The 19672-nt window shown below is 50.3% G+C and overlaps 1 protein-coding gene across 3 annotated transcripts in view; it reads left to right on the forward strand.

Moving 5' to 3' along the window:
* VAV2 (vav guanine nucleotide exchange factor 2) overlaps positions 1-19672 on the forward strand; it is a 153981-nt gene that overhangs the window by 124001 nt on the left and 10308 nt on the right. For all 3 annotated transcript variants that reach the window (XM_064468486.1, XM_064468484.1, XM_064468485.1), the window contains 15 exons: positions 773-875; positions 3297-3395; positions 4880-4948; positions 5575-5675; positions 9209-9308; positions 10629-10724; positions 11184-11252; positions 13953-14039; positions 15820-15905; positions 16159-16291; positions 17460-17569; positions 18175-18276; positions 18392-18480; positions 19251-19267; positions 19627-19648. In XM_064468486.1, coding sequence (XP_064324556.1) covers positions 773-875; positions 3297-3395; positions 4880-4948; positions 5575-5675; positions 9209-9308; positions 10629-10724; positions 11184-11252; positions 13953-14039; positions 15820-15905; positions 16159-16291; positions 17460-17569; positions 18175-18276; positions 18392-18480; positions 19251-19267; positions 19627-19648 — 1283 coding nt within the window. The remainder of the gene's footprint in view (positions 1-772; positions 876-3296; positions 3396-4879; positions 4949-5574; positions 5676-9208; positions 9309-10628; positions 10725-11183; positions 11253-13952; positions 14040-15819; positions 15906-16158; positions 16292-17459; positions 17570-18174; positions 18277-18391; positions 18481-19250; positions 19268-19626; positions 19649-19672) is intronic.

Here is a 19672-nt window from a genome sequence, read left to right on the forward strand (position 1 = left end):
CCCAGTGAAACTGGATCCAGAGCTTTTAAACCTGGACGTGATGCCCATGGCGGGAGGGAGTGCGGGGCTGTCGCTGGAGGCAGCTGCCTGGGCCGGGCTGAGCTCTGCCCGCGGCTGGTCGGGGCGTTACTGCAGGTCCCTGCCCAGCCCAGGGGGTCAGCGCAGCGAGGCCGGGCTCGGGTGGGTGCTTCTGCCTACTGCACGGAGCCATCGAATGATTACTTAGCATCCGCTTACTGCTTTATGGTTAAAGTCACTGGCACAAGAGCAGCTCCTTGTCCTAAAGAGCAGAGGCAGGAGACGAACAGGAGGATGCAGGTATCTTCGGCGGCCGGTGGAGCTGGACCCGGTCGCGTGCGGCGGCTCAGATGGTCCCACTGGGGCGCTTGGCCGGCGGGGCTGTCGCGGCTGGGCCGATTAGCGCTGAGCACAGGCTCTGCAGGGGCAGAGCTGGCAGAGCGTGGCAGGCTGGGCATCGCAGGCGCGCCTGGCACGGGGCTCGGGGCGGCTTCTTGGCTGCGATCCCCACTCGTGTCAAGCAGCGTTTTCGCCTTTTCCAGCCTCCAGCGAGCGGGAGGATGTGCAGCGGGTACCGACTCCTGATGCAAACGGGGAGTGTGGACTGAGGATGTCAGTGCTGTGGGCCACGGGAGTTTTCTTATTGTCGTGATTATCCTCCCTCTTTGGTGCGAGCGGTTGTTGGTTTGCCTGATCAAGTGACAGCGAACGTGCCCTCTTCGCTGTCGCTAAATTGCTCTGCTTCTCGTTCCAGCGAACATGATCTGGGGGAGGATATTTATGACTGCGTCCCCTGTGAAGATGAAGGCGATGATATCTATGAAGATATCATCAGAGTGGAAGTTCAGCAGCCCATGGTAACAATTTATATGCATTTTTAAAGCTACACCTTGATGGGAGGGGAAGGGAGGGAATTCAATTAAATAAATAAGTATCCGCCAATGACGGGTGATGCTGCTGGGAAGGGAATTGCTTTGCATCACTCCTCGAAACCGAGCTGCCTCGTGAGAGGTAAAAATAAGCCAAGCTGGGATGGTGCTGGCCCAGAGGGGGTTCTCCAAGGAGTTTCCCAGCCCATCATGTCATCTGAAGGAGTTTGGGGAGGAGGAAGGGGAAGGAAGAGCTAATAAGCCTTAAAAGATAAGCTAAAAATAGTAATTTGCTGCTGAGCCAAGGCAGCGTGTGTCACTTCAGCCCTTTCTGGGGAGAGGGGAGCGCGGCAGCTCTGCCTGCTCCATCAGCCAGATGTGCCGTGTCTGCCATGGGTATTTTTAGATCGGGCCAAGCGCTGACAGATCTGTGTGTGGAGGATCCAGTGCTTGTTTGTGCCTGCTGCCGCTCCTGCCTGGGTGTCAGACGTTTACAGTGGGGCTTTCTGGGGCAGCAGGGACCGCTGTGGCTTTAGGGACAAGGAGCCAACCCCATTCACCATCTCTAAAAGCCTTTTGATGATGGGGGAACCCAGCTGTGCAGCAGGCACAGCCTCACGAGGGACTTGCATTAACTCCAAGGGCTCTGGTGTATATATCACGCTCCATGGATGAGCCCAGAAGGTGTTGATGGCCCTTGCATCTCCCCAGAGGTGCTCACAGCCACCATTGCTACCTGTGTCCCCAGCGCCCAGGAGACTGGCTGCCCTGGCTTCTGCTGATGCAGAGCTGGAAAGGACCTTTCCGCCGGCGTGTGACCTTCCAAATTTTCTCTCATCCTCTGATATCTGCCACCCGCAGGCTTTGTTCAGACTCTAATTACTGTCTCCTAGCTGCAAACGGTACATGCCTCCCCGTAACAAAGCAGGATCAATGGACAAGTTCACTGATCCATTAAACCCTGGAGCAGGGCGTGGGGCTGGGAAGGCAGGGCTTCACCCCATGGAGCCCGGCAAACAAGCCGAGCTGTGGGGCAGTGATGCCCGCGCTCCGATTTCTCACCTCTCCCGGGCTTGCCTGCAAGTGGTGGGAAGACCATGATGATGGTGGTTGAGGCATTCCATCCCTACACACCTTGTCTGCAGCCTGAGGAGTTCCTTGCACACCAAAAACTCACCTGGATCAAGCTGTCAGGCACAAAATATTCCTGCTGATTCTGGCAAAGTGCTTGGAGCTGTTTATGGCCATCGGTAGCAATGCCGGAGTCAGCACAGCTCGTTGGCCTTCAGTGTTTTTATTGTGTTGCCATCAGTTGCAGAAGCCAGCTGGCCCAAGAACTGCCCCTTGGGAAGGTTTGGGTAGGAATTCCTTGCATAAAAGGGGAAAACGGGGGAAAGCTCCCACCGTGTGGTGCCCCACAGCCGGGTAGTGCAGGATTAGGGGCAGTGGAGCTGGCAGTTTTTCACTGTCCTTTCAACAGTGTTCTGTGTTGACCTGGACACTGCTGAGCAGTGATGGACTCGAGGGCTCTGATTCCCTTTCCTCCCCTTCCCTGTGCAAAGAGTTTTATTTTTAATATAAGCACCCACATATTCATCTAAATACTGGATTATTTTTTTAAGGTTTGTTGCAAGTGTGTAATGCTAATTGGTTTCTTGTATTTCTGCATGCTTCAGATTAGATATATGCAGGTAAGATGCATTGATTAAAATATTGGGTTCCATCCAGCTGATAGGTGTGAGCCGTGAGGTAAAGGGGGTGTACAGAGGGTGTCCATTCCTGTGCATGATCATTAAAGCCCAACACTGAATCACCTCCCGGGTTCAGAGGCTGCACTGACAAGTGCAGCGCCTCCAACACGTGTTTTCAGCTCCACTTTACAGATGCAAGAGCAAGAGAAGTGACTGTAGGAGTTGGGGCTTTAAGAAACACATGTATTATCAGATTTGACCTAAAATAATGAGAATTAGCAACCTGGCAGGGGATTTGTATAAGTCTCATGTATTATTTATGACCCACTTTATTACTTACGAGCCGTTATTTATGACCAACAGGCTCGGTTGTGAGTTTCATCTTCAGCAAAAAAAAAATGGGGAAAACAGTATTTATCTCTTACTTATTCTTTAGCTGTTATTCATTGGTGATGCAGCTATAATAAATGCAAAAAATGTAATGCTTGCCATGTTGAAACATATTGAATAGTACAGCCAGGGTTCCTTCCTAATATTTTTTGGATAAAAATAGTTTCCTTTAGCACAGACCAGTAACGGGACTCTCCTGACTCCCCAAACTTGCGCTTGTTCTGAGTTTGCCGTCGCTGAAGGCAGGGCTGGAGCTCCGCTCTGCATGGGCAGGTTGCTGCACCACTCTTAGGAGTATCTGACCATGCGTTATTTTTCCATTTTCTAGAAAATGGGAATGACAGAAGATGACAAAAGAAATTGCTGTTTGCTAGAAATCCAAGAAACTGAGGCCAAATACTACAAAACACTTGAAGATATAGAAAAGGTAAGGACTGAGCCATCTTTTCTATGCCGTCGCCTTCCACATCATCACTTGATCTTGCATTAATCTCGCTGTATTAGTTCTTGCTGCGAGACCTGGCAGATGCGATGAGGCAGGATCGATGCATTCACATGTAAAATTGGAGAGAAGGGGGATCCAGAAAACCCATACTGACAAGCACAAATGTGCAGCCTGTAACTGTAGGAGCCAAACAACATATTTTTTCTGATCGCTGCATATTGGAAGTAGGCTGAAAACCACCCTTCTGTGTCCCCCCTACCCTGGGGGTGAGAGACTCCCACTCCTCGTACAGCCAGGCCGGTCTCACCAATAAGAGCCATGTTTGCAGATATCTTATCGCTTTGATTGCTATGGAATAATTTCTTTATTCTGGGCATTTTTCAAAAGTGCTGAAGCTGTGCTGGCTTGTCATTGAAACTAATTGGATTAAAAGTAACATTTTTGCTTCTTGAATTCACGGGCTTTAATTGGTTTTGATAAATTATTGTTGTGCTTTTCTTTTGAATAAAAACAAAAATGAACACCTCAGCAAGACGGCAGAGTCGCGGATACGGCTGGAGCCTGGAGGTGGTTTCTGCTCCGAGGAAGGCAGCAGGAATGAAGAACAATAGTGAAAATCAAGCTGCCATTTCTAATCACCCTAACGCTTTTGTTTCTTGCCCGTTTGCAGTTATTTGTCTCTGTCTGCTGAAAGTTCCCACAAAGAAGCTGTGAGCGAAACCAGCACGATGGAATAACATCTCCCATTTTCCATAAAAATATCCAAACATACATGTTATTTGTGTAAACAGCCCTTGTTCCTTGGGAACAGCCACAGCCCTTCTGGTTCAGTCTAAAGGAAGGGTTAAATCACTGCTTTGATATCCATTAAAAAGGCGTGCGAAGGCTTAGGAGATTCTGACAGCGTGTTATGGGTAGAGGGTCCTGTCTTTGGTGCATTGCATCAGGGTTGGTTTTTTTTTTTGTAGTTACAAGTCATGTAGACGTTTCTATTAATATGTATTTGTTCAGAAAGGCATTTCCAATGTAATCACATCATCGGCGCTTTTTCAAGGGCAAAATTCTAGTGAGATAGTCAAAGGGCTGAAAAGATGCTTCAGAGTTCTTCCCAACTGCAAGGTGAAGAAACTGTGCATTTAAATCCCCCTCCCTGTAGATTTAGCAGGAGAAGGGTCTGCGCCCACCCTGGAGGTGCCGTGGGGACCAAGGGGATCTTGGGGGAAGATGCACCCATGGGGGTTCCTGGCTCCCACTTGGGCCCCTGGCACAGCCCAGTCTTGAGAACTGGGTTGTCATTTGTCTGCCTTTGCAAGCGCTTAAATTTGTTAAAACCTGGCTTCTCCCTGCTCAGGTAAATGCAACTGGTGAAGCAAGGAAAAATAACTCCCTTGCACAAAAAAAAACCAACCAAAACCTTGCTCACACCTCTCTGGTATTTCAATCCCTTTTCCATTTCCTTCTTGCAGAACTACATGAACCCACTGAGGCTGGTACTGACTCCCCAAGACATGGAAGCTATTTTTATCAATTTGGAGGTAATGGCATAGACATCGTGGCTTAAATATTTGGTTTCTTCATGGCAGCTCAGCCACCTTCCTGCTTAAGACAAGACTCAGATTTCATCTTAGATTTGTGCATTCACCTGTAGAAGTTCAGTCCTTCATGTGCTGTGGAGCTTGAACAGGTTTAGGAGATATTCTTTAACACTGGGTTTTGGAGTTGGGGATTATATGAACTCTAGGTAAGAAAACAATTTCATACAGAGGATGCTCCAGGGCTGGGGCTGTGTATTTTAGCTGTACTTAGAGGTGGTTTGGGCACACGGCGATAAAGGGATTTATTTCTACACTGGCTTGCACAGGTCTGGGTCAGAGCCTGCCCACCTCTCCCGCTCCCTCCAGACCTGCAAAAGGGACTTTAATACACATGGAAAACCTGGTGCATTTATCAATGAACGACCCCCTAACAGAATTACACCCCTGCACTCCTGCCATTGAGGGCTGCGTCTCACTAGAATGACTTATTTTAAAAACAGCTAAAAAGAGGAAAAAAAAGAAGAGAAAATGACTGCCTGATTAAGTAGTGAGTGTGCATTTCTTTGGGCTCTATTTGCCCGCTTGCTTTGGATGTGTTTAAAGTATTGATTGTTTCTTTGTTTTAGGACCTAATTAAAGTGCACTTCAATTTCCTGAGAGCCATCGACGTCTCTATGATGTCTGGAGGAAGCAGCCTGGCAAAAGTGTTTCTGGAATTCAAAGAGAGGTAAAGGAAACCCAGGTCTTTAGGCAGCTCCAGTTTTAACAGATATGGGTTAATATTTGCAGGGTGCATCTCGGAATTTGGAAGGGAAATGCCTGTTGCAGCAGACCAGTTTTGTATCCTCTGCAGCTAGATGCTCTCAGGCAGCCGAAACATCACTCGGTGCTGACGCTTAAGCTGCCAAATCCAGCCACAGGCGTGCCAGGTCGCCCAGGGGCAGAGGCTCACGCCGGGACATCTCCCCTCTCTGACCGACCTGGCTAAATCGGTGTGGCTCCCATGGACGCTTGCTCTTGCAAGCCCACGTCTGCGTCTGAATTTTGCCAGGCTCACAGCCTCCCATATGGGGCCAGCTGTTTTGCAGGCGGAACGTACGGTGCGTTTACAGGGATGCATCAGAGGGATAAGTACGGGAATGCTACATTTACGGTGAGCCAGAAGGGAGTTAAACCTCACTCACCTTCAAGGGTTAGCGTAGCCTTCTCCTGCAAGCAGCAGCGGGGCTTTGAGGGCCTGTGATGTGGTAGGATGACTTCTTTGCAGGGGGGACTTCGTTCTGGTTAGATGAAAGCGATTGCTCACTCTAAAAAATCGCGTATTTGGCACTGCTGCTGTCCCGCACCTATTGCATGATGAATAAATGTAAAAGTTGCTTTCGTAAACATAATAGGTTCTGTGTTTTGGCAGCTGCGAGCAGGAGTACCCCAGAACGCAAAGATAAGGTTAATAAAAGCCTTTAATATCCTTAATACTAATCAAAGGCCTGATTCATTGTGGAATCGTGCCAGGGTGTTATTTCACTGTGATTAAACCAGTGTCTAGACACAGAAATGCCATTCAGAAGTCAATAACTCCAGAAATACCATCTGCATTAATAATACACCGTAAGGTCAGATATTCCATCATTCACAGCGCCTCTTTGTAGAAAGGGAATGTTTTCTGGATTAAATGAAAAAAAAAAAAAAGTTTCCAAAGAAGAATGCAAATAATTTAAAAATGCTTATAAAACTCACTTAGGTGATTTTGATCTCCTAATTCCTGGCTTGGCTCCGTGCATGCCGGTGCTGTCCCCAGGCAGCGATCCCGAGCCAAGCCGCTGCCGACTGTGCTCGGGACAGAGCTGTGCATGCGAGGAGCAGGGACGGGACACGGGAGGAGTCGTGGAGGTGGCATTGCTCCCCGGGGAGGTCTCCCTGGCCGCGCAGGAGCGCGAGGCTCGTATTTGGGCTGACAGCCTTGAAATGACTGTTTGGTTCTGTTCATTTGCTGGTGGGAGCTCAGGAGAGCACTTTATGGAGCACTATGGATTTCATGCAGGCGAGTGAATGAACTGGCCCGGTTCCTAAGGGAGTTTGCAAGCAACTTTTTAAAGGACTTAAAAGCCTTCCTGAGAGGTGAATGACGAGCCAGGCCGATGGCTGCGGAGTTGCGATGGCAGCTCCAAAGCTGCGCTCAGCCCGTGGGCGTCTCGGGGACCACAGCGTTGTGGGGAACTGCTGCTTGTGGGGAGTTTTGGCTTGGAGAAGACCCAAAACCAGGCTCTTGGAGATGAAGAGTTTGGAGCAACCTGATCTAAATAGGCAGGGTCCTTTCCTACGTCAGGAAAGACGTTGATGCTGCATTTTACAGCAAGGAAACGGGCGTGCAGGAGGAGAAAGTGAGCTCACCTGGAGCGTTGCCCCACCAAGAAGGGAACATGGACCTCCAGAGTCCCTGCTTGGTCCCTGTATATAAGGCCTTCTTTCATCAAATGTATCCATGACAAATAGCTCTCGCTTCCCTACACATCCTCAGAGACATCCCGGCAAAATGATGTATTGCTCCTCCACTTTGCAGGTTTGCTTTTCATTTTGTTTTTTGTTTTTTTTTTTTAAGGAAATAGTTTGTAAATCTCTTTCTCTGAAAGCCAGAGGTTTGAATTTATGCTCCTGAAGCCTCCTTGAAACTCTCCAAGTGCTGGCAAGGTAGATAGTATTGTGCATGTTCAGAAGTTGTCAAGTGGAAAAGGCAGAAGAATAATCTGTGTTGGCTGCTGCCTCGCCGGGAACTGCGGCTCCCATAAATCTCTCTATTTGATTCCCCAGCGGGGTCTGAGAGTCCCACGTTTACAGGGTGACACCGGGTCAGGTGCTCCCAGATTGTCTCCATCAAGAGATGAGGCCCCGAAATAATGGATGAATTGCAGCGTGTGATGGAATACGTGTCTTATCAGCAGCAGTGCAGTTAACGGCAAGGAAGGGGGGGAAAACCCAAACCTGTCGTGCAGGATTAATGAGTAAAGTGGGGGAAAAAGGGGGAACCCAGAGCAAAACTGCTCTGTTTGTGTCAGGTGTTTAAATTTATAGCCCAGGATGTCCATACAGAGCTTCACTGAGTCTCCAAAGGCTGTGACAACTTTCTTTTCCCAAATTACCTGGTCTCTTGATCTCTAGGTCCCTGTGGCCCATCCTGCAAGGACCAATGAGTTTTCTAAACTGTGTCCTTGGATTTTAAGGAGATTTGAAGCCTCTCATTCTCTGATGAGGTGCAAATTATCACTCACGTCCATTCTGGTCATGTCTTACCTTCTTGCTTCCTTGGTGAAATATCCAGAAACCCTCAGAGAGCGGGGCACACATCAGCCGTGGTGGTGGCAGTCGTTTTTTGGGCTGTGAGCAGCTGTGACTTGGGAAGTGAAGGCTTTTGGGGAGATGAATACATGGGCTTGAGCAAGCTGCATTCAGAAATGCCCTCAGGAAATGGGTTTTTGTTGTCCTTTGGTCTTGCAGCGCATCCCTGCTCTGCCTTCACAAGCCCTAGCGCTAACGCGGCACAGACGGAAAACCGGCGCGTGGCCGTCGGGGCGGCACGGCGCCTATCGAGGCACCGAGGGGATTATGGCAAGGGTGCAGCCACGAGGAAAAGCCAGCTCAGAGCTGAGGAGCCGCAGTGTTGGACTGCAGGGGTTCGGCGCTCACCTCCTCGTGTTTGAGCTAACCCGCAGACCCCCGCTGGGGTCGGAGCTGGTCCCCGGGAGAGGCGGGCACCAGCAGTGACCGGCAGCTTGGGCAGAGGTGGCGTCCCAGCTCTTTGCTGTTTCTTTTCATATTTGGGCTGTCATACCTGGGATGCAGCTAGCTCTTGTTGAGCCGCTTTGTAACCTGCTCTAGGAACGGTCTTTGAGCGTGGAGCTGGGTTTCCCTTTGCTGTTGTGGCGCTCCGAGAGCACAGCTCTTGGGGAGCGGTAGTTAAATATATCACACTCGGGAGTGGAGGGATGAGCCATCGTACCTCCGAAAACAGGCTCCTCTGGGTGCTCGGCCCCTTCTGCTCGTCGTGAGCTGAATCACCCCCGTGGGCTCCGGCTCTGGAAACTTCAAAAGATTTACATGTTAAAAGGCCGTGCCGTAAAAGAGTGTTAATACCTTACTAAGCAGTTATATGGGGGAATAGCTGTTTGCCTTGTCCATTCACTGTATATAAGTATATATATCTTTTATAACAGGTTATAACTGCCAGCAAGTGTTTCCGATTAAATCTGTGATTTCCCTCTACAGGCTGCTGATTTATGGCAAGTACTGCAGCCACATGGAGTACGCCCAGAACACGCTCAACCACCTCCTCGCCAACAGGGAGGACGTCAGGCAGAAGGTGGAGGTGAGCGGGCCGGGGGCATCGGGGCCGAGTGCCGCCCACCCGCCGTGTCGCGGGTTTTGGAAGGACTTGCTGGAGCTGAGGGCGTGTTGGGAGTGCGTCAGTTAGCGAGGGAGGGGAGGCGTGTGTGTGCTGCCCCGAAAGGGAGCAAAGCTGGGGGTCAGCTTGTCCTGATCTCCCCCTTGGCCCTTCATCACCCTGCCAGACACGCTCTCTCTCCTTCATCCCCCGAGTTTATCCAAGTTAAAACAAGCCGGGTGACTTTATTTGGGTGGGACTCGTGGACAAATTCCTCTTGCAGTCGTGCAGGGAGACCCAAAGGCGCTGAGCATCCTCGAGCCAGGAGCCGAGCGGCTTTCCAAGGTCACACGCAGCATCAGGGACAGAGGCGAGCCCGAGTCCCCAGGCGCATGCCCGGATTACGCCCCTGTCCTCCTTCCCCAGTGTAAAGGCTTAGTGTAAATAGGGGCTGATCCAGATATTAAGTAAATCAAAGGAGCCCCAGAAGGGATGCATTGTTTGAGCTGCTGTTTTACCCAGCTTTAATTCCTGCTTTGGTCTTGATGCTAATCTGGATTTGCTGGGCTGTCTGTGTATATTACCTCGTTTTCTGCAAATGCTCTTTGATTTTCCATGCAAAAGTAGCAACCCAATTCAGGGATAAAACTGCATTTAATCATTTTTTGAAAACATGTTCCCCGGATCTCACATCAAGCCAGTTGCTGTAAGATCAAGCTGCTCCCGTGCTTTTCCTTTCTCTCCCTCCCTCGTGGCAGCTCTGCTCATCTCCCTGGGGGGGCACGCAGGGGTCTCAGCCAGCGCAGCGGAGTCACGTATCTAAATGGGTCTGGGCGAAGGTAACAGTCGCAAAACTTCCTGCGATCACATTAGCTCATCTTAATGACTTAATGCTTATCAGCGAAGCCACAGCAACTGCCTGCGTGCTTGCTTCCAGCCCCTCGCAAATAAAATGCATTAGTTCAAACCGTCGAGGAGGTGAGTTAAGCTAATGCGTTTCATTTGACATTTCCCAAGGTCTGAGAGCATTCGTGTGCTCCCCTAATGAGCGGTATCTCATTAAGCTGGAGTAGCTCAGTTGCATGAGTATATCTGTATTTTAGGGTCCAGACCCTGTGTTTTATGCCTTGATAACCTCTGCGGGCGGGGGGCCCTGGCTGGGACCTTTCAGGGAGCCATTTTTCATCCGAACCAATATTACAGAAGCAAAACATAAGAGCCAGGGAACATTGGAGGCTTTTTCTGTGGGGGAGCTGTTGTTTTCCCCCGGCTGCTTCACCACTGATGTATTGATTTCTTTAATAGGAATGCACACTAAAGGTTCAGGACGGGAAATTTAAATTGCAAGATCTGCTGGTGGTTCCAATGCAAAGAGTTTTGAAATATCATCTCCTGTTAAAAGTAAGTGTTTTGGCATGGGCACTTCTCTCCAGCTGCCGTCCTTCCTGTAGCATCTTTTGGCTTTTACAGTGGAGAGTGAATTATCGCCAAATGCGGAGTGAGGGTTTTTTTTTTCCTCCCCTTCAAATGAAATAATTACAAGAGCTACTTAACATGACATAATATTTGTGCCATCTCTTAAAGTACGGTGACCTAGGGTAATTCTGCACTTGTTAGCCACAAGAGGCAGTTAATGAATATAAAATAAGCTTGCATATAATCTGATTATGTGTGAAATTCCTCCCGTCAACTCCATGTAACAGATCTTTCAAGCACCAGCCGCTTGGCCTGTTCCCTGTCCTACGGCTGCAGGCGCAGCCGCCCGCCCGGCCATCCCTGCTGCCTGCCCGGTGCAGGCAGGGTGTGGGCAGCTTTCCTAGCCCACCCAAGCTCTTTATTTTTCTTTTTCTGTTGTTTCAGGAGCTGCTGAGCCATTCATCGGACCGACCAGAGAAGCAGCAGCTGAAGGAGGCTCTGGAGGCGATGCAGGTACGGGAGGGCGAGAGCAGCAGCGGGGCTGCGCTGGGCTCAGGGTGCAGCAGGGCGCGGGGACCCCTCTGCTTCTGTAAACCGAACACTTGGATGGAAGAACCATCCAACGGCCTGAGGGAGGGCAGCACCTCCTCCTTTAGGGCATGCGTGTGTATATTGATTGCCATTTGATGCCATCGCTTCGCCGCAGATCCATGGGCATCGCTGTTATCTTCCTCCTTAAGCAGCTGGGGAAGCTGGTATTTGTTGACAAGTTACGACTTTTTCACTAATTACTATTGCGTGTAAAGAGGCCGTGGCAGATTCAGCTCTTGTTTTTGCTCGGAGGGATCTGGAGGAACTCCAGCCATATCAGCAAGTCAGGGAGCATTGCAGAAGTGGGAGCCCGTGTCTGCGCAGAGCATTGCCTGCGCGCTGTTACCCAGGCGCTGGTTGGGAATCCTTTTATCCAAGTATTTTTTTTATTAAGGGGAAAATGCTCTTTCCACAAATGAAGATTTCTGGTGTCAAAATTTTGCTTTGATTAGAGTTTTTTTGAGCTTTCAGCTAAAACCCCCAAGATCTCAGGAAGACCATCGGAAATAAAACATAAAATCATCCAAATGTTTTCTGAGTTGGGTACGTCCCCCCCTGCACATCCACCCTGCGCAATTGTCGTCAGCAGAATCTGACTTGAGGATGATCGTTAAATCCAGGTTTTCTCTCTGGAGAACATTGCAGGATTCATCCCTGGGCTTGCTCTTGTGTTCTCAGGCCACTTTGTTTTTGCCTCTGAGCTGCAGCTTTTGTAACAACGCTGTGTTTCCCGGCACTTACGTAAGTTGGGTGACCTTTTGAGCCATTACCCCTGCAAGCCCAGGGATCCAGAGCTGATATATAGGTCACTTTAAAGTCAAGGTTCTTTGAAGGACGTTGCATTCGCAGCCCGCTGCTGCACAACACATGCCCGTGGCCTCAAATGAACACTACACCTGGTGACAGTTGTTAAACCCTGCTTATGCCTCATAATACAGCACCCACCGATACCATTGCTAATAAATAAATGTATATACACTCCGGCTACACTGCAGACTCAGCATTTTTTGCAGGAAGCTGCCCATAGCCATCAGCCAGGTTTCTCTTTCATCGCCAGGAGAGCGCAGGTGCAGTTCAGACTGTGCTGGGCTCAGCAGGGTCATAGGAAGCCGTGCAGTTTGGTTTTAATTGATCTGTAAACCAAACCTTAACTTACAAGTACTGTTTTTCACTGCGAATCCAGCCTTTCCGTCTGCCGTGCTGGTGGGCGGCAGATGTTGGTGCCGTCTGGGGGGAGAGCTGGGCAGGGAGGTGAATATCTGCAGCTAAAGCTACATTTCCCAAGGGATTCACCTCCCTTTTATTTTGCCTAGGCAGTTGTCTGCACAAAGCAGGGGCAGGATTTGCACCAAAAAATTGCACGTGGGGGTATTTGGTGCAGGTACCGACCCTCCACCTGAGCGCGCAGAACCGAGCCCGGGGCGGATGGTGGGAGCGAGGCAGGTTCCCGGATAAATCCCGCAGCCCGGATTTGCACGTTGCTGTCGCTCTTTCAAGGCACGGTCGATCCTGGGACTGCGTTTCCCGTTTGTGTAGGAGACAGCCTGTTCGGCAGCGGGGAGCAAGTGCTCAAGCGCGATGGAGGTGCCGCTTCATAAGGCTTTTGGTTTTGTCATCCTTCATAACCATCCCTGCCACCGGCCTGGTGGGGTATGTTGTGATGTTATAAGTATTGCCACGTAGATTTGTGATTATCACCTGCGATTAACCCTATGTTGGGAAGCTGAGGAAGGTCTGACCGGGGGGGATGTTTTAAAAAATCCCACGTTGGGATTTAATCCAGGTTGACAAGAGCTGTTGTTGAGGACAAGGAGGCAGGGAGCGATAGGAAGCGAACAGGCACAGAAAATATGCTCTGAAGGCTGTAAGTTGTTTTAGTAAAAGGGATAGGATTCTTTGATGTGTCAAATTTTGGGTAAGCAAGGAATTTTTCAGGGCAGAACAAGCTCTGTGAAGTGTTTCTTATTTTACGACGTAGCCTTTGTGTGGTGCGAGACGTTGGAGGCCCAGATGTGTTGGAGATGGGGATGCTCTCGCGGGGTCTCCCTGCGAGGGGAGTATGAGCATCCCAGTGCTCTCGCCAGCTCGGGTGCGATCCAGAGCACCCAGGGAGCTCAGCTGGAAGCAAGCAGGGCAGAGCCAGGTCAAGTGCTGTTCACAGCTAACACGCAGCCAGGTGTCCAAAGCAGTTATTTTACAGACGTGGATGTTTTGGCAGCAGAGACTGGCTCACAGCTTTTGTACCTGGGGGGATGAAGGGATTTACGATGCTGAAAGCCGGGAGGGAAGGACGCTGCTGGGGCAGAGGCGCAAAGGCAGGAGATGCCTGGCTGCTCGCCTGGGCTCTCGCCAGGTAAAAGCCACGGGTCGGGTTTGCTGTGCTGCACTGGATTCATGCATTGCCCTCTTCTGGGAAATGGGAAAAACTGCGGCGCCTGCAGCAAGGCAGGGCGAAGGCACAGAAAGCCTGTGCTCCGTCCCAGGCTGCTGCTTGACTCCTGGCCTGACCCCTGAGGGCGGGGGGCAGTGCGGCTTCGGGGAGCCTGGGTCGTGTGTTTTCTGCTTCGGTAAGGTACTGGTTTCATCTGGAAAATAAAAATCAATGTTCACATTTCTTTTCAGGACTTGGCCATGTACATAAATGAAGTGAAGAGGGACAAAGAGACTTTAAAGAAAATAAGTGAATTTCAGAGCTCTATAGAAAATCTGGTAAGTTGGAAAATCCTCTCACTCCCGACTTTAATTTGGTTATTATTAACATATTTGCTTTTTCTGTGGAATTACTGCTGAATCTGATGTGCTGCCCAGGAGAGATCCCTGTGTGTTCAGACACTCCCTGCTCACACTGTTTTTGCTGACTGTCCGGGACTGGTTGCTACATTACAAAACCAATTTGCCTGTGATGGAGGGTGTTGTCTGTTGGTGGTGTTACACTGATATTGTTTCGCCAACTTTTTCTCATATTATTAGTGTAGGGGGGACCCAAGAATTCCCCAAATCTGCTATTTAATTTCCTGTCTGCTATTTAAAGTGGGTTCTCTTTTGCTGTTAAGTGGACAGAGGTTAACTGAAAGCATACCAAGGCCCCTTTGGAGAAGGGCACATGCAATATGCACCTAATCCCAAAATCTCAACGAGGTATTTTAAGGAGAATCTCATCCTCCAAACTCCAGAGGTATCAAACCCTTGGTGCCGTTACTGTGCATCAGCCAACCCTGTGCAACCCATCACTCACTTTAGCCCCGAAGCAGCCCATTAATTTAATATTCAGTGGCAGAACTTCAAGCTAACGAGCTTTTTCCCACATTTGCCGGGGGTGGGGTGGGAGGGGGGGCCTGGTCAGCTGCGGGTGCAGCTGCTCTGCTGTCACGCTTTACGCTTGGATAATGCAATTTGGGGGCTGACACCTGAGATGCTTCAAAAGGGCTGACGGAGGGAGATGCCGGGGGCTGCCCACCCTGAGGGCTTCCTGGATGGGTCCTGGGCTTGGGGGGCTTTAAGCCTTGACTTCATTTGAAAACAATGAACTTCTAATTGATGGTTATTTAACAGACGGAGACAATGTCCTTAATTTTCAAGAGAAACCTGCAAAAATTCTCTGGTGGGATACGGGTCGTTGCGGCTCAAAGGTTTTGATTGAAGCAGTCACGATAATCCTGATCTGTGCGAACAATCAGACATCATGCTCTGTAAAAACGGGAATGTAAATGGGGGCGTTAAGCAGCCACTTCTCCTTGCAGCAGCCAGAGAGCAAGTCTGACACACGGGAGATGAGAAGTTAGCAAAGCAGTCGCTCCTGTCGGCAGATCAATCCCACGCACGTTCTGCTCAGCGTTTCCTTCCCTTGCACCGGGCGGGACGTTGTGGAGGGGTTGGTGTGCACAGAGCCCGCAGGGCGATGAAATAATTACGGGCTATACACACAGCTGTGTAAAATACTTGTTTTCCTGACCAGTGGCGATGCTTCACAATATTTTTTTTTTCCTGTTAAAACTATGCAAGGGGATTGATTCCCATGTCTCGGCAGCTCTGCTGCACTGAGCAACGTTTGCAAGGGCTTTTGAGCTGAAAGACAAACTGACCAAAGCCTTGGGTTGGGCTCCAGTCTTGGGTCAGGATGGGAATCAAAACCATAATCACCTCGGTGCTGGTTTTGTAGAAACCCCTGGAAAATAGCTTATTTTCCGAGGGTTTTGCTTTCAGGATCCCAAACCTTATAAAAATGCTTTGGCTCCTGAGCCTTGCCCTGGGATGCTGGTGCTGGAGCTCCAGGGATCTCCTGTGGTCCCGTTCCTGACGCCGGGGCCATGGTCGTGCTTGGGCTCCCCGTGCTTGGGCAGTTCTGTTCCCAGGAGCTTCTGCGGCCGGAGGCAGGGCTGGGGGGGGATGCCCCCAGCACCCTGTGCAGTCCAGGCAGGTTTGGGTTTCAGTCTCCGAAGCATCGTCCCAGCCCTGGCTGTGGATCTCAGCCCTGCTTTGCTTTCTGCAGCAAGTGAAGCTGGAGGAGTTCGGGAGGCCGAAGATCGATGGTGAGCTGAAGGTCCGCTCCATAGTCAACCACACCAAGCAGGACAGGTGAGTGAGCAACGGCGCTCAGAAGTTTTCCCAATCTAAATGTGCCTTTGTTTGGCAGTTGTGTTCATTTATTCAGTGATTGCCTAGAGTTGCACTGACAAAAGTCACCATTAATGTGAAATTATAGCATGGTTAAAGCATCAAGCTGCGCTTGCTGGGAAGCTCTGCAGAGCCTTCCAGATACTTCCCATTGAATGGGGACCTTAATGCGATGTTTGATTGGGTTGCTTGTTTATTTGTTTGCTTTGGGCAGGTATTTATTTTTATTTGATAAAGTGGTGATCGTCTGCAAAAGGAAAGGATACAATTATGAGCTGAAAGAAATTATTGAGCTGCTCTTCCACAAGATGACGGACGACCCTATGAACAACAAGGACATTAAGAAGGTAGGTGGACCGGGGATTAGCTCCGCTGGAGAGCATTTTGGAGCTGTTTGGGCCAATCCTTGGGTAGCGCATTCCCATTAGCCTTTTAAAATAGAAACAGAGCTTGCAAAAAGCTGGAAAATAAATGCTCAGCTTTCAGGGCAGCCTTGCAGAGAGTTGGGAAATAGTTCCACATTAGTTGGAGCTAATGTGGGGCTGGGTTTGATCCTTGACCTCTGTCCTTGCAACACAGCCCTGAAGAAACTGGGATGATTTGAGTTAGGCGAGAGGAAGCTACTCCCTGCTTTCTGGCCCACCAGCAGTGAGGGACCAGCAAGGAGCAAACATCGGACAGGGTGGAGGAGAGGGCAGGGAGGGAAGGTCCGTCCGGATGCTCTTGCTGCCACGAGTCATGGGGTGGAGGAGCCTGGAAAGGCGGCATGAGTATTGGCCATCGGCCTGCCAAAACTGGCACTGCTGCCACTGGAGGAACATCATTTTGCTGGTGGTTTGGGGCTTAGTCTGCAGCCATGAAGGAAAACGTCCCAGCTATCGCTTTAGCAGAGACCCATTACCTTAATCCACTTACGTGCAATGGGAAGAGGTATTGTACAGATGGGATAAGTCACATTTGGTAAGAATAGCCAATTTTACCGCTTGGGTGCTGAAGAAATGCTGCTAGCTTTGTGTTTTAATGAAATATATTTCCACTTTGCTCTCCTATGCTTTCTAGTCTCATGGAAAAATGGTAAGCAAAGCACACAATTTTCTCTCCTGTTTTCCTGTGCAATGTTGTACTGACGGGCAGAGCATATGTGCAGTGGGCAGGTCAGATGTCCCTCCCAGGCTGTCAGTTGCTGTCAGGGAGAGATATAATGGCTGGGGAGGATCCACTAGAGCAGAAAAATCTGGGTTCTCACATCTGCCACCATAAAATCCTATTTGGCCTTGGTGCACAGTGCCCAGCTGATTCAGGCATCATTAGTTGTGATGTTTTAGAGAAACACGGAGCTCTTTTTCCTCCTTCCCTGTTGTTACCTTTGCAAAGGTTCAGCAGTCCTTCAGAATCAGGGAAAGGGACCGGCACTGCGAGCCGTTATTAAGATGCCTGCGTAAAAGCGCGGTGTGTTTTGCTGCTCGGGCGTCGGGAGCACAGCGGTCCGATCAGCTCTCTCGTTTTCTCTTGCAGTGGTCATACGGCTTCTACCTAATTCACCTTCAGGGAAAGCAGGGCTTCCAGTTCTTCTGCAAGACAGAGGAAATGAAGAGGAAGTGGATGGAGCAGTTTGAAATGGCAATGTGAGCACGAGTGGCCCTTTAGCCCTTGCATGCAGACACCCAGCGTGGGGGGACAGTGTCTTCGACCAGCAGGTCACTGCAGACCAGCTCCTGTAGCAAAGCCTGTGAGGGGGAAGCTCGCGAGGCCTTGCTGGATGGGTCCCTGTGCAAAGGGAGCTTGGGTCCAGCAAAACATCATCCTCCGCAAGCGCCTGCAGCAAGGCGCACGCGGTGCATCTCTGCAGTGGCACCTGCGGTGATTGCCGCGGTGTCAGGCCGTGCGTGAAGCACTGAGCTGGGGCTGGAGGAGGCGTTGCAAGAGAAGGGCTGCTGCTGCGGGGACCTGGTGCTGCGCAGAGCAGGGGTTGGCCCCGCACTGGCGGGTCTGGACTACTGATGGACTCGGGCAAGGGCCAAATCCGTGAACGTTGTCTCAGGGGAAGGTTGATGGGCAAAATCCTCTCTCTGCACAGTCAAGGCCCGAGTCTGCTTCCACACTTGATTTCTTATCTGTCCGTGTGGTTTCCAAACTTCGACTGAAGTGCAAACAGCAGCTGCCGTGGCAGGTCACGAGTGCAGCGTGGCTCGTAGGGGCAGGTTGATAACCTCCTGGTCCTTTCCCTTAGGTCCAACATAAAGCCAGAGAAAGCCAATGCAAATCACCATAGCTTTCAGATGTACACATTTGAAAAGACTACCAACTGCAAAGCCTGCAGGATGTTCCTAAGGTGAGCAACGTCCTTCCAGCTTTTTCTGCACCTGCATTAAAACACGGAAAGAAAATCTCAAAGCTGAGGCTGAATTAGGACTTTCTGACTTCTTTTTTTTTTTTTTTTTGTGCAGAGGAACCTTCTATCAGGGCTATCTTTGTCCAAAATGTGGAGCAGGTGCTCATAAGGAGTGCTTAGAGATTATTCCTCCCTGCAAGATCGGTGAGTTATTTCACATCAGTAGCAGCTTGTGCCAAGGAGGCGAATGCATGCGAATGATCTGAAAGATTCACTCTATAAAGTGCTAATGTCCACAGCCCAGGGCTGTAATTCACAACAGCTGGTGGTTTAAAAACCAAACAAACCAACCAAAACCCGCCCCAAACCAAAGAGCTGAATCTGAGCACGTCAGAGATCGCAGCAGCTCTGTGTACTAGGTGGGATGCACCCAGCCCTCCTGCTGGGAAGGCGTTTAAAAGAGGCGACGATTTCTTCATCAGATGTTGGTTAGTGAAAGCAGGAGGGCCCGTGCCAGGAATCACATTTCTGATGAGGAGAGACCTCATCTCTGGATCCCAAGTGCCCCACAGCCCTGCAAAAGTCTGTGTCCTTGATCTAAATTGGGCAAAACTGTGACTTGCCTCCTCTCGCCTGGGGCAGAGCCCTGGTGCTGCTCGGTGCAGGGGACACTCATGGGGTGGCTTTGGGGAGGTTTTGGGTGGGGAGTGGAGGGAGGAGGAAACAAAATCGCAGAACTTTGTGCAAGTGAGAAAATGTGCTTGTCAGGCTCCAGTCCCTCCCTGGGTCTTGCCCAGCCGGTGCAGAGCAATGACTTGAGTGACCCCAGCCTATGCTTTGTGCTTCCTCCATCAAGGTCAAGCACTGATGCCAGTTTATTGATACTTGCAGTGTCAAGAAAAAAAACACCAAAACCAAAAAATGGGGTTTATTGCCTTTTAAGTTAACCACTTATTTTAACATTTCTCCTGCAGGTTCTTCAGCAGACCAGGTACGTTGTTTGATGGCCCTTTTCCTGCATCCCCCTCTGCCTTGGGCAGAGCCTGTGTCCTTGCCCAGGTGTGGAGCAGCTCAAGGGAAGAGCCAGCACCAGGCTCAGAGGGGGTGTCCCAGTAACTTCTGGGGCAGGACTGGAGACTGATTGCCTCTCCTCCAGCCTAAAACTGGCCTGGTCTGTGTGGCACCATGGCCCTTGGGAGGTGCCAGCACCCAGCTGGGGCAAGCACCGGGTCCCAGCAGGTGCCGGCGGGGTTCAGGAGAGGGTTTTTTGTCTCAGGTGGCTTCAGGTGGGCACTCAAGGGAGCCCAGACAGCCATATCCTCATGGAGACTTTCTCCTCTCTCTTTGCAGGATTCGCTGAGCGCTGGACCTGGTAAGGGCATGACTATTGCAGACG

The sequence above is a fragment of the Phalacrocorax carbo genome, chromosome 18 (genome assembly GCF_963921805.1).
Source record: "Phalacrocorax carbo chromosome 18, bPhaCar2.1, whole genome shotgun sequence".
NCBI classification, from domain to species: Eukaryota; Metazoa; Chordata; class Aves; order Suliformes; family Phalacrocoracidae; genus Phalacrocorax; species Phalacrocorax carbo.